General features: G+C 39.2%; 1 protein-coding gene across 3 annotated transcripts in view; it reads right to left on the reverse strand.

Moving 5' to 3' along the window:
* Positions 1-204: 204 nt before the first annotated feature.
* Positions 205-14,724, reverse strand: part of ino80 (INO80 complex ATPase subunit) — a 51,422-nt gene continuing 36,902 nt past the window's right edge. For all 3 annotated transcript variants that reach the window (XM_022663350.2, XM_022663335.2, XM_022663338.2), the window contains 9 exons: positions 12,945-13,039; positions 12,421-12,493; positions 11,491-11,649; positions 10,429-10,531; positions 9,936-10,024; positions 9,142-9,303; positions 7,651-7,810; positions 4,427-4,645; positions 205-1,765 (listed from right to left, as the gene is read on the reverse strand). In XM_022663350.2, the coding sequence (XP_022519071.2) occupies positions 1,560-1,765; positions 4,427-4,645; positions 7,651-7,810; positions 9,142-9,303; positions 9,936-10,024; positions 10,429-10,531; positions 11,491-11,649; positions 12,421-12,493; positions 12,945-13,039 (1,266 nt within the window). In that variant the 3' untranslated portion in view covers positions 205-1,559. The remainder of the gene's footprint in view (positions 1,766-4,426; positions 4,646-7,650; positions 7,811-9,141; positions 9,304-9,935; positions 10,025-10,428; positions 10,532-11,490; positions 11,650-12,420; positions 12,494-12,944; positions 13,040-14,724) is intronic.

Here is a 14,724-nt window from a genome sequence, read left to right on the forward strand (position 1 = left end):
GTTTCTTTTCACAGTCATGTCTTTAGATCAGAAATTAATTTCAACCCTCTATTTCTAAACTCCATCCACAATCTCCACAACACTAAAATCATAGGGCCTCCCTATAGGGCATGTAATAATTTCCATTCATGCGAATTGTAAAACAGGTTGCATTAATATAATCAGTCCTCAATCACAGATCAAAAAGAAAGAAAGAGATGAATCTGAAATCATTTAGGTGTTTTTATTATTTTGGATGTACTCCAAGTTAGTAAAATGACCACTTTGTCTCTCTCTGGTATGTACACAGTGACCTATAAAAATAGAGAAGCAATATGGGAAATATGGGAATAACTTTGCACAGGAGCAATATCCACTGCAGTATTTACAATGCTGGACAATATTAATACATATAAGACAAAATAAATCTCAAAACCACTGGTGCCACAAAAATGATGAACTTCCAACACATTTATCTTTTAAAAATAAATGGCTTCCATACAATTTACAGTTAGCACAAATCTTCATAAATTACCAACTTTTAACTTAAGCTATGATACATTTTACATCCATCAAAGAATATGAAGTCAGCATTGATCAAGCGGAGTGGTGACATTTTTATGCAGCGTTTACACATTTCACTCCCCTACAATTACAAATTACCTGGAATTCTTTTTCTCCTTCCTGAACAAAATATATATTAGTATTTAAAGCCAAAATGTAATTTGCTGCAAATAACTGTAAAAAGAGAAGGCTGTTTGGCATTGGAAATGGTTGACCTTCGTACTGCAATGAAGTTTATGACTCTTGATCACCGGAAAAAAATAGATAAATAGTCATTTGTAATGTTCTGTTGGAATAAAGTTGTGTTTGTTTTGACTGATTGTTGTCCATGGGTGTGAAGTAAACTAAAGCTTTACCCTGCTGATCCCCACTCTGTTCTTATGTTCTGTTATAAGAAACCAGATTGATACATGCTTGAAAATCAGTGTAAACTGGTGTCTGATCAACCAGTGCAAATGAGAAACATTATGAGGTTCTCCTGTCCTTTCCATACCAAACATATCGGCACATGTGGTTCTTTACAAGAAGCTATAGCTCAGATTGAATGGGAGAGAATGTAATTTTACTTTTATCTGGAAACTGTAGATTAAGTTATGCAGCCCTTTGCTCAGTGCATAATGCCATATATTATTATACAACTTTACCAACTAAACCTAAAGATTTCATGTTCCACAGCTTTCCTTTCTTCTCTTTCATGTTAATAAAAAATATTCCATCCTTCACAAACCAAATTTCAGTGGAAGAACTAAACTTCTTATCCCCCTCCATCATCCATCATTCATCCCCAGACCTCCCAGAATGCTCCGCTCTGATTGAGGGTTAAGATCACTTCACTGCTAAATTACAGGGGAATGAAGCACGGGTTCACAGTGACGGCGGAGCTGGGGCTGGGGCTGGTGAAATGTTTTGTGGTGGGTCGACATCATCAGAAACATGAGGAGGGATCAGCCCCGAGACTGAAATTACTGGCCGGTCTAGAATTACACATCAGCCTTCCACAAACCCTACACACACTGCTACCGCCCACCATGACCGCTGCTGGGTCCTTTGCCTCTCTTGGAAGGGTTGTGATGAATGTGGGAGCTGCCGTGTGCTTGCATCTGAGATCCAGGGCCCATAGCGCTGGCCTTAGCCTGCGGGGAGGAGGTGCCCACGGGGACGAAAGCAGGCGTGGCTGAAGAGCGAGCCAGCGCAGGCTGCAATTGGCTGGAAGCAGGAATACCTGAGGATGAGTCAAACAAAACAAAAGTCTGTGAACTGTTCAAAACAATCAGAAAACCCACAAACCACATCCTTCAAATTTATTTACAATATTTGTAATTCAATTTGCAAATTTAAGGTGCCAACAACATTTGAATTTCACTTTTACATCACATATTTTTAACCTTTCTTTGTGTGTGCGCTGTTTTTTTTTTTAACTGTGATTGTCTTACGACAGATGACCAGTGGCTGCTCTGTACTGAGTGTTCAGGACTGTGAAAAGTACAGAATAAACTCTTCAATCCTAAGTATTAGATGATTTCAGAATAAAGAACACTTAAAGGAGAACTCCAGTGTAAAACTGACACTGGGTGTAGTAAAACAAGATAAAGTGTACTAACCTTTGTTAAACTGCCCACCTCCACTCTCCTACAGTTTTTCAAGATCCAGCAATTTTATTTTGTTTGTCCAAACACCCTATTAGACTGGGTGATATGGGGCATATTCTTGCCCCTGCAGATAAATCGCTTTTTACATCATTGCCCAGGCTCAAAGTAGCTCCACACCTCATTGGTAGAACCCAAAGTGTAACCTACATCTCTGGGTGCTGCCATCTTAAAATAAAAGTCATGATAAGTACAGTCACGAGCAGGTTATGTTGCAGCCTGGAAAAGCACAAACGCGAACCATTCGTCTTCTTTTCCTTTTGCCTTTTCCTCTTTTTAAAGCCTCATTTTAAATGTCAGGGCTCTCTGAATTCTACCAATGAGGTGTAAAGCTACTTTGAGCCTGGATAAAATAAAATTGCTGGATCTCAGAAAGCTGCAGGAGAATAGAGGGGGGGCTATTCAACAAAGGTAAGTATTCTTTATCATGTTTTACTACACCAAAAGTCAATTTCACATCGGAGTTCTCTTTTAAGTCACCCTTTTTGGATATGCGGATGCAGCAACATTACAAATGTTCCAATAAATCGTAATCACTGTACACAAACACTTCAAATTCAACAAACTGCTGAAGTGTGAAAGTCACATTTACAGAGACATGCAAAGAAGTTTGGCAAACTTAGTCATATTCTAAGAAATAACAATAAATGAGCTATTTCCCTTTTTTGGGGAGAAACAAGTATATATATAAAATATTAAAAAGTGTTCTTTATTCAGAAATTAAAAGAAAATAACTAATTTCTACCACATGTTAATTTACTTAAAGAGCTCCTTTGTTACTATAAGTAGACAAGTGACTATACAATAAACTGATCTCTGAAAAAGCGTAAAGGTGAGGTTGATACTTTTTTCCCCCAATCAAACTACAGTAGTTTTTTTTTTACAATAATAAAAGTTAATTGATGACAATTCCAAGGCTTTTTTTTTTTACTCTCTTACACCCCAAAACTTCTCTTAACAATCAACAGCTGTGGGTTCCTCCAAGCGCTTTCTTAAAATAACTGACAGCCATAAATCAAGAGAAGGCTATAAAAATAGTACAGCACATTCAGGTAGATGTTTTTTTAGAATCCTATAGAACTAGAAGGCATTCTGCAAGAAAAAAAGGACAAAAATGCCCTAAACTAATTGAACAAATATTCGCTGGCTACAAGCTATTATAATTATAACCAATGAGGGTGTTAATAAGTACTGAGCATGTAGGTTGCCCTTTTTACATTGTGGACAACCAGACAACTTCATTGATCAAGTCAGAATTATATATAATATATGTATGTATGTATGTAGGTATTGCTGCATTGCAAATGTTTGTTATTTAAAAACTGTAAAAGATTTAGCTCTTCACAGTAACAGAATCTAGGGTTGCACAAACATTTGCATGGACTGTAATTTATTTAAGGTTGTGACATGAATAATAAGATGTCAAAACAGGTTGTGTTACAGCTTAGTCTCCTTATTGTTTAGACACAATGTTACACAGCACATTAAAGTTTAAAACTTTGATCCAGCCCTTTAAATTATTTAGGAGTCGTTCTATTGATTCAGTGTAATTGAGTTCAGTTTGGTGATTAACAAAACATTAGGAAAGCACATAAAAAACAACATTTTTATATATAAAATATAAAAGATTGAGATAACCTAAACAAAAAAAGAATGTCATGTGTTTAGATTTTCTAAATAAGTTTAGATTAAATTTTTCCCAGCCTTTTCGGAGACTTGTTTACACATCTTGCGGTCTGCTGTTAGGCTGAACTTGTTAGAACGACCTGACCTGACCATGTTGGCAGTTTAATTATTTCCCGAACAGTGGAACGGCTGTTCCGAGATCTTTTTAAATCCCTTCTCAGACCCATTTATATCTACAAACTTCTTTCTGAAGTACTTTCATTTAATCTTAGGTTAGTAATACCATTTTAACGTTTCAACAAACCAATGTAAATGACTTCTTTAAAATCCTCTGTAACCATGATCTAATCATCTGCAGATTATGTGCTTCATCTGAATGTAATTTTAGACATTTTAAGTTGTAGTAAATATGGTGCGAGCTATTTCTTCAGAAAAATTGCATGTCTATTAAATAATTTCAATTGCAACTATTTGCAAATCATTTTTCAAAAAGACATCAATCATGTTAGCTATTAAAAATGTTTTCATGGGGTGTTATTTTTTTCACTTGATATTTAACAATATGCAGCACTCAAGCGTTTTTCAATTTAAGTCACGCGTTCAAAACCTACCTTTGGAAACACTGTAACCGTAAGCAGCGTATGCGGCAGCAGAGGCAGCTGCTGCTCCTGCCATTGCCCCGGCCATGGCTGCTGCGCTGCCTGCTGTCGACTTCCTTCCTCGACCCTTCCTGCCGGAGCACTTCCCAGCCCCTCCAGAGCCTTTGGGACGACCTCGGCTCCTACCGGACCTTCCTCTGCCCGGACTAGACGTGTCTTGAGAAGAGACACCTACAGGAGGGACACGAGACGAGTTCAGCTGGAGACCTGACCACAATCCTAACCCCAAGTCTCCGCCTGGAGGATGTGACCCCGCAGACACCAAAACACACAAACGGACACCTGCCAAATTCAACAACCTCGAGACAATCCTGCCTTTTATACACAAATTATGCAATTATCTTCTTGTCCCACAAAGCGCTCAGGCTGCCAAGACATGTTTGGAGTCTTCTTCTTCCTTTTTTTTTTTGCACTGATGTAAAGAGGCTACTGGAGCCAATAAAAAAAATCTCAGTCAGGACAAATTAAATAAATTGTGTTGAACAAGTCAGCACTTAAGGAGATTAACTGTGTTTCTGGCAATGTATCACAAATTGAGTGTATTTAAAGTCACTGTACAATCTAAATATAAAAGGATTTCTGCAGTTAGCTGATTATTCTTTGATTTTTAATTATTACTGATCATTTTAGTCATATAAACACTAGGGGTGGGAATCTTAAGGCACCTTATGATTCGGTTTGATTATGTTGTAGAGGTCTGGGATGCGATTTTAAAATAATTATCAATGCATCTTTTTTCTATACAGGATTTCTTTTATTTTCCCTGTTTCACGACTACTTGATACTTTTAAAAAGTCAAAAAAAATCCAGAATTAATCTGAATATTTAATAGCCTCTTTGACATATTTCTAATTATTTTAAAAAGCATAGGCATTTTAATTAATCAAACAATTGAAAATCAAATCAAAAATCATAAGGATTAGTGCTGTTAAGGTAATATTAAAATCAGCTACATTAAAGCAGAAACCATATACCAGTGTAATGTATATATGGAGCTGGTTTGTGTTTGATTTGCATATGAATAAAGTATAATGCAAAGTATAGAGCTTTTTTATACTGTGTTATAATATCTCAGGGCAGGTTCATTGCTCTTTAGAATATTGTATTATACTGAGAATATTAGAATATTGTAATATACTAAGTTACTAAGTTAAACTTGGAGCTTTAATGGAGAAAATAAACTAAATAAATAAACTTAACTTGTGTGCATGTGAGTGAGTCTGAGAGGGGGGGGGGGGAGAGAGAGGCTGAGAGCACAGCACATTGACACTGTTTCAACAGTTTGGAGGAAAGTAGCGGATTGCCAGATAGGTAGTTTGCTGGATTAGTGTTTGTGCCAAACAAACACGCACAGCTCGAGCGGCCGCAAACACACTTGAGCACACAAATTTGGAAAAACAGGAGGGAAATGTGAAGATCATTTAACTTTAGAACATAAAATCATTCAAGTGTACTAGAAGGTCAGACATTTCAATACTTTATATCCAGGGTGGGATGACTGAGTTCTCATGATGTCAATTACTGAATGAATGGCGTTTCATTAGCCTCTTGGGTCCAGTGCAAAAACTAAGAAGGAAACTATGGTTCCCAAACAAGCGTTGGCTGACTGGGTAAGGGAACATTCTGTAACTGTTCCTTGAAAGTCAGACGTTTTGGCTTCTCCTCAGCTCCCCTGCACTTCCATTCCCTCGCTCTCTATTCCGTCCTCCTTGTGGATGAAGCTGTATGCCAAGGCAGCCCTTGCGTTTGGGCACGAGCCAGGTTATAGCCACCGCGGGGCCAGACAGGGCGGCCTCCCCTAAGCACTGTCTCTCCCTTACGGCCACTCTCCTGCTCATGTTTCCCTCATGAGCTAGAATCCTGCAGCCCTCAGCGCTTTCAGCTGCAAAACCTAGACAGCAACACTGCTTATTAGTGTTGCCCATCAGTCAAGAGCCAGGCAAAGAGCCAGATCCACGCTTGAGGCTGTCCCTCTTGGAGCCATTCTGTTTATGTGGGATGTGATTGCAGCCATGCAGCTCTTCAAAAAAAAAAAAAAACAAAAAAAAAAAAAAAACGGGGAGGAAGACAAAGATGAGAAAGGAACTGCAGCATGTCAGCTGGCAAAAGCTGAGCACAGGCCCACACGAGTTCTCTCTTCCAGCAGAAAGAAACAAAATATATTAGAGGCTTAGTTAGCCAATTATTCCTTGTACTCAAGGCATAGTGTCAGACCAAACAAAGCAAACTGTGGAAAAGGTAGAGTCAGCAATGTCTGTGAAAAACATAGCATACAATGATGACTAACTGCAGAGCTACTAACTATTTTTTTTAACAATTCACAGAGCGCCTTTTACCCATCTGCATATGCAAGAAATGCTTTGACAAGCACAATGTTTATTTAAGAGGATCTTCACATCTAAAAAGTCAATTATGGCCCCGCTGTGGTGAGCAATTAATATGCTTCAAACTGCCTGCAATTAGTTACTTTAATGTGCTTTTCAAGGCTTGCGCAGTTCAGTATGGGGACTCATTAATTCTCTAACACAGAACTCGCTGGACATCTCGGAATGTCTCCCATTCCCAGTGCAGTTTATCAGATCGGCCAAACTCATTTGCTTCTTTAGTTGTGCACTGAAGCCAGAAGGTTAATGTAGTTAATAAGTCTATCAAGTAATGAACGTTTATGGCTACCAATTGGAAAGTTTATAGCCCACAATTAGCACAAATGCAGCATTCCTGAAAACATCATGCAGCTGTTCTGTTTAAAGTACTCTCTTAAATAGCCTGAAAAAGTGCGGTAAATGTATTTATGTAGACACTGTATGGCCTTATGTGAGTACTGTATGATACTGCGATGAACAAAAATACATGATGTGGATTAAACAGTAGTTGACATCTGGAGGCCTGATATTTAATGAGTTCTGTTTTTATAGACAACAGTGTGTCTTACAGTGCCAGACACCACATTAACAAGAACTGCTATTCTGTTTTCCATAACAAACTGTGTTACCTGACTCCAGTGAAAACTACGAACACTACTAGTGTTATAGCTGATATTTTGCAGGAAAAAAAACAATAAAAAAAGGTTTGATTTTACATCTACAGAACTAATATGAATCCAGCCTAACACCTCACTCCCAACTATTATGTCAAGCGCTGGGTGTGTGTGTGTGTGTGTGTGTGTGTGTACCCACCGTTCAGGTTGTCAGATACAGAGCCGGTGCCGGAGGCAGGGGAGTTGGTTGCACGGGACTGTGGGGCAGAAGACACGGGCTCGTCCACAATCACCAGCATGTCACTGCTGCTCTCATCAGCTGGCAGCGAGCCAGGCTGCAGCTCACTGCTCAGAGAAATCTGCAGAGACACACAGCTCTAAGGGTGAGAACGGGACAGAGGGATTTCACCACAGTGGAAAGTTGTCAGGGGCGTTAGAAGGGTGGAAAGGAAGGGAATATAAAGGAGGAATGTGAGAGATTACAGGCAGCTTGTGTTAAAGTTAAGGGTCAACCTGAAAATAAACATTTAACATAACATAATAAAGACATTTCATCTTATCTCCCTACATTTGGCCAAAAAAAAATCAAGATTTCATTTCAACCACAATGTTTTCAACTAGTCATGATGTATAGATGTTTCCAAACATTTTTGCACTAATAATCAAATTACAAATGTGTTGATTTTTTATTGAAAGAATTTTCATAAAAAAAAAAACAATCACTGCATGATTTAATGCACCATACCTATATATGTGCTCTTTATCTAACATATTGTAATGTCAAGCACCACTACAACAAGCCCCAGCACCCCTAAAGGTAAAAACAAAGTTGTGTTTTTGTTGTTTTTTAAACGTAAGTGTGCCTCTAATAAGCTAAAAAACGTCCAATACCTGGAAAGCAGATAGTTAAAAAAGAATTTTAAGAAGGAAAATATTATATGAATCTCCCTGCACCATATGAATAGAAATCCTCTTTCTGCACTGAGCCCAAATTTAAACAGCATTATTATTTTGTTGCTGTTATCTGCCGTGATGTCCCCAGATACGTTGTGTGTTTGTGTGGCCAGACAGTCATAGATGATGGGTTGTTTTTCCAAAGAAAAAGTAAGAAAATTCTGGTTCAGGTAAGAGAATAGGGTAAAAAATAAAAATAAATAAACTAAAGGATGGAACATGAGCTATTTAAAAAAATATGTAAAAGGTGTCTTCAACAGTTTTATCTTCCATATATATGCTACTCTTCTAATATGACACACTTAAACCTCATGGGAACTCTCCTTAATTTCATTTACAGTCAATGTTTTTAAGAGAGGGTGGTGTGGCTGGGTTTGTTGGGTGCTCAGCACCCCTAAACCTCTGATCCTAGAACCGACCATATCCTTTTCATATAGCACATTTTGTGCTTTATTCCCCCCCCCCCCCCCCCCCCCCCAATATTTTAAATGAGGATAATATTAGCATTTCCTTTGTTCTGGGCCTTCAGAACTGGGTCTCCTAATTAGAGGTCAGCACAGCCAGAGCAGAAGCGCTATTGGCTTTGGACATGAATAAGTTTTGCATGCAAAATTTATTCTCCCTCCAGAAGCTGCCAAAGCAAAATTATTCATTGCGCAAATTCCCTGGAAATGAATGCAATTTCACTAGTGAAAATTTGCCTAGGGAGCCTAGAAGACAATCTACTGTTGCTCACCTCACTAAAAGGGCTGGGCATGGCAGAGTCCATGTCCACACTGATGAAGGAGTCCTCTCCATCTGCTGAGAGGTTGGAGTTGTCTGCTGAGGGTGCATATGGAATGACCAAGTTCACACCTTCTTTCTTCTTCTTCCCCTCCAAGTCATCCTCCTTTTTCCTCTGTGTACAGACAAGAATGTGCATGTTTTTTCTCTTATCTCAATCTAATCTTTGCATCTAGAATGTACAGCTCTGAAAAAAATAAGAGACCACTTCAGTTTCTGAATCAGTTTCTCTGATTTTCCTATTTATAGATTTATGTTTGAGTAAAATGAACATTGTTGTTTTATTCTATAAACTACGAACAACATTTCCCTTAAATTCCAAATAAAAATATAATATACATATCATTTAGAGCATTTATTTGCAGGAAATGAGAAACGACTGAAATAACAAAAAAAAGCAGATATTTCAGACCTTAAATAATGCAAAGAAAACAAGTTCATATTCATAATGTTTTAAGAATCCAGAAATCAATATTTAGTGGAATAACCCTGTTTTTTTATCACAGTTTTCATGCATCTTGGCATGTCCTCCTCCACCAGTCTTACACACTGCTTTTGGATGACTTTATGCTCACCACTTAATTTGATGGCTTGTGGTCATTCATCTTCCTCTTGATTATATTCCAGAGGTTTTCAATTTGGTAAAATCAAAGAAACTAATATTTTTTAAGCTGTCTCTTTTTTTTTTTTTCCAGTATTTATAACGCAAATGAGTGCTCTTTAAAAGCATCCTACAATAAACATTACCTTCTCTGCATATTTCTCCCTCTTCCTCTTGCGGTCCTTCACCTTGCTGCTCTCTTCCTGCTGTCTCTTCTCTTCCTGCCTTAAGCGCACTGCCCATAAAAAACAAACACAAACTACCCATAAACACAAACACAAGCCAGGAGCAGAATGAAGGTTGCAAAGCAAAGCCTGCTTAAGGGGTAACTCAGGGCCAGGCCAATCCTTCTCAACAGTCAGACCTTGGTTGACCTGATGGGACACATGCGCTAATATAGTCTCTAAAAGAAGTGGTGAATGGTTGAGAGGTACGACTTGTTGGAGTTAAAAATATCAGTTCTTATTACGTGTCATAGTATGGGGTAGATGAGGGTAATTCCTTAGAAGGATGGGGGGCACACAGGTCAAACAAATAATGTGTGTTAAACAAATAAATTGAGAACAGGCCTTCTGCAGGAGCCACATGGTATTTCCTGCAGCCCTTCCCACAGAGTCCTTTATGAAAACATGAACTCACGCTTTTTCTCCAGCTCCTCATCATCCAGCAGCAGGCTGACCACCTCTTTAGGCTTAAGGGTATCGGGTTTGAAATTTCCACCCGAGATCACCATCCTCTGAATCTGAGAAACAGAAGACAGAAAAGGATTAGTGCAACAATAGTGGAATAAAACAGTAATTTGCAGTGAATGCCATTATCACAGTGGAAAGATATACAAGGAATCAATGCAAAAATAAATAATAAACATTTTTATCCTCCCCAATTAACAAGGCCAATTACCCAACACACTCATTAGGACCTCCCCCATCACTAGTGATGCCCCAACACACCAGGAGGGTGAAGACTAGCACATGCTTCCACCGATACATGTGAAGTCAGCCACCGCTTCTTTTTGAACTGCTGCTGATGCAGCATTGCCGAGTAGCATCACTCAGTTCTGGTACATCAGCTCACAGACGCCTTGTGCTGCGGACATCACCCCCTGTTATCTCAAGGCTCTGGTAGCCAATGGCAAGCTAAATGAATGGGATTCTCCTGATCATTGTGGCAGCGCTTTTAACTGCTGGACCACTGTATAGTGACAATATAAATTAACATAATGGCAGACTAAAAAAAATTACAATGTAAAAACATGACCGTGTGCATTGTAGAAGAAGGTTATTCTTATAATGATGGTATCTAATGCAGTTGCATTTTTACGCAACATTTGAATAAAGAGAATTTTGTTTAAAATATTGTCAGAATACTGAAATATGAACCAGCTACTGTGAATCTAATCCAATTGTGGGCTGAGTGTATGTTACAAGTCAATAAATAATTTCAGCATATTTGTAAATAATGAATTAGTTACAGAAATATGTTGATATACAGTACGTTGAAAAAATAATAATGTTATTAATAATAAAAAAACATCAGTTAATATTTTATTATTGCTTTTATTTTTTATTGGTTTCTTGTTGGAATAAAAATGTGTTCAGAAAAAAATAAGCTTTGTATAATTTGCAATAAGTAATATGATAAAATTATAGAATTTATCAAAGAAAAAATATTTATTAGTGTGGGGTGTAAATGAACATGTACCTCACTCTTCTCCTTGGCCCTCTGTAAGATGCGCTCCTCTATACTGCCCTTACAGATGAGGCGGTAAACAGTGACCTGCTTGGTCTGTCCCAGCCTGTGAGCTCTGTCCATAGCCTGCTGATCTACTGTAGGGTTCCAGTCACTGTCATAGAAAATTACCTGCAAGGACACAGAGGAATAGATTTATCCAAAACGTCACATCCTCTGAGCAACCCACCTCAGACGCACTGCTTATATAAACTTCCTTTCCTTACCCCACAGTTTACTATTGTTCTACCAGGGCAAACATAGGAACATAGGAAGTGCACTGAAGAGTATAAACCATGCGACGGAAGGCTGAGGCAAACCAGCAAGTGCTGAAAATTTGAATGTTGTGCTCACGTCAGGGTTTATACGTTTTAACTTATACATTTCCATGATTTTTGTATGACTTTTCCTTATGCCTTTAAGACAAATTTTCACAAAGATTCGATTTTTTAAAAACATCAGTGCAGACATGTATAAAAACAAAAATCAAATAAAACTATAGTTAAAATTTTAATTAATTGTAGTAGGTCTACAACGAATCTGATAAAAATGCTGACACACAATCTTTAATAATAAAATGTGTGTCAGATCCTGAGAGCTCCATTATGTAGAGCTAAATTACTGAAATAACTTCAAATAGATTTTCTGCATCAACGAACTGAAACACAAATACTTTAAGAAAAATTTTCATGACTTCACCAAAACTTTCTGGTTATTTTTGTGTTTCCAAAACTTATCCAGGCCTGCAAATTGCTATTTTCAAGTTCCATTACTTTTTCAGATTTTTGCTGACCCTAAATTTTATCCACAAATGCTTTGTAAGTGTTCAAACTGAAGAGTCCAATTGAAGCCTCTTGACCAAGAAAGACCACTAAAAAGACCAGTGTTTCTGCACAGCCTCACCGTGTCTGCAGCAGTCAGGTTAATGCCGAGGCCCCCAGCTCTCGTACTGAGGAGGAAGACAAATATATCTGTCCTGCAAGCGAAGAAAGGGAGAGAAAACGAGTGAGAGAAATGAAAACAAAAGGAGAGGCAGAGACTGTGCCTCTGTCCGGCCCACCAGGATTTACAGCAAGAGACATTTCAATATACCACACACCCTCCTGCAAAATGGAAAGCAGACCCCACTGAGTTCACCAAAGCAGAGATAATGCAAACCAGAGCCCTCGAGAGGGAGGTCGAGAGGAGACTGGGAGGGGGAGTGAGAGGAAGAGAGAGAGAGAGAGAGAGAGAGAGAGAGAGAAAGAGAGAGAGACTGAAAATCAAAACCAAACTCTTCTCAGGCTGAGAGCAGCATCAGGGAAGAGGATTTTAGACATTCGGAAAACAAGGTCCAATTAGCCTAAACAAAGACAGACACTAGCATCTGCTTTTCTGCCCCCTCCCATGCTCCCCCACCTTTGCCCCCACTCTGATTGACAGCTTACCGGCTCTGGAAGTCTGCCACCATGTCTCGTCGCTCCGAGATCTTGGATGAACCGTCCAGTCGCATGTAGGTATGCTTCCTGTACACCATGTACTCCTGCAGAACAGAAGGATCAAGAGTAAAGGGGGGGTTGTCACACTGAATAAGCAACACTGTTATTCTGAACGTGTACAATAAATACCACAATACCATGATACACAGTAATGGAGAAAAGCCAAAATATCACTCGTGTGTGCAGTAAAACTGTACTGGAATGTGTCACAGACCTCATGAACGTCCTCCTTCCCCCCCAAAAGCTGGCAGCACAAGTCTCATTAGCACCATAAGCCCACTTCTCAGCTTAATTCATTCCAAACGAATCCCTAACCAGTCTTCAACAGTGACCTTCAACCCTCCCACGCCACCCAGACTGAAACCTCCACTCCATCAGGCCTGGGGCTCCTCTGGCCTCCCTCACAAAAGCACATCTGGACTATGTGAAACGAGCATTAGCACTCTTGTTGACATTAACGTCCTTTGATCAGGTCTCCGGCTCTGGCCAGAATGACACTGATTCTAAAACCTAGCCCCCCCTTTAGCAGATCAACTCACAAGGTGCCGATGGGACCATCTGAAAACGTACTGCACCACTGAGAGTCTACCTCCCGGCCAGCAGAGCGGCGCCAAACATAACATGATTTAACTCAGTGGAATCCTGCCCAAAGCATATTTGGAATCAAGTCGAGAGGGATTTGAGGAAAGAAATCGAAAGGTAAAATCTGAGAAGACCGCTAAGTACAAATGCAGTCAAGCAGTCCCTAATGGACGGCAAAATAAGTCGAAATCGAGAATGCAGAACAGGAAATCCAAGAAACCAGGAAATATATTTCAATGTTACCAGTTTTGAGCTGTATTATATGATAAAATAAGGGCATTTGCATAAAAAAAAGGTGGGCTAATAGTCATTTGCAATTACACAGATGAGTGATCGAGACAGCGGTGCCCACTCACATTCTTAACCACGGCTGAGGTCATGCCAAACAAGGCAGTGTTAAAATGGAGAGAACAAAAAAACAATGAAGCTAATGGCACAGATTACAATCAGCTGGTCTTTTCCCTAGAGGTAATACAGGGACCTCAAATTGACTGCAGCTGGGTCTTTAAACCCAGGCCAAGTCAATTGTATCGTGGAAAATTGGTCGGGCCATGACTTCATACGCCCCTTCAAGTCAAACACACTGCAGAACTCTCTATTTGTCTCAGGCTAAAAACTCTCTCCACTCCCAATCCCAATTGTGCCCACTGGCAAAGAACTGGGGTTTATCACACTCTAGTATCTAGTATGATAATCCAGTGATGTACTATAATCTTGATCGAGTGATTAGTAGAAAAGGGGAGGGGAAAAAAAAGAATAAGAATTCCCATGTCAGGCCTTGAAGTCAATCAGAGTTAAACAGTGCGGCCCTGTTTTTTCCCATGATTAACCTTTCCCATGGACCAACTACTCCACAAACAGAGGAAGCGTGTGTATGCCTAACCACCTGGGAACCTTCTTTCATGGTCTGCACAGAGGTGTTTGAAAACTACAAATGGTATTTTGCAGAACATCGCTAAGAAGGGACAATGGCTGTATGAGACCAAAAACTGCCTTTGTAGAGAATGTTAATGAAAGGTCTAGTTTGAAGTCTGGCTCACAGCTCAATAGGAGGCAAAACAATTGACCTTTTCTGGCTTCTTTTTTCTCTCTTTTTAAGTCTGCGGGCCTATTTCTCCCACCACATGCTTGTTTTCATGCCAGGTTT

This window comes from Astyanax mexicanus, chromosome 1 (assembly GCF_023375975.1).
Source record: "Astyanax mexicanus isolate ESR-SI-001 chromosome 1, AstMex3_surface, whole genome shotgun sequence".
NCBI classification, from domain to species: domain Eukaryota; kingdom Metazoa; phylum Chordata; class Actinopteri; order Characiformes; family Acestrorhamphidae; genus Astyanax; species Astyanax mexicanus.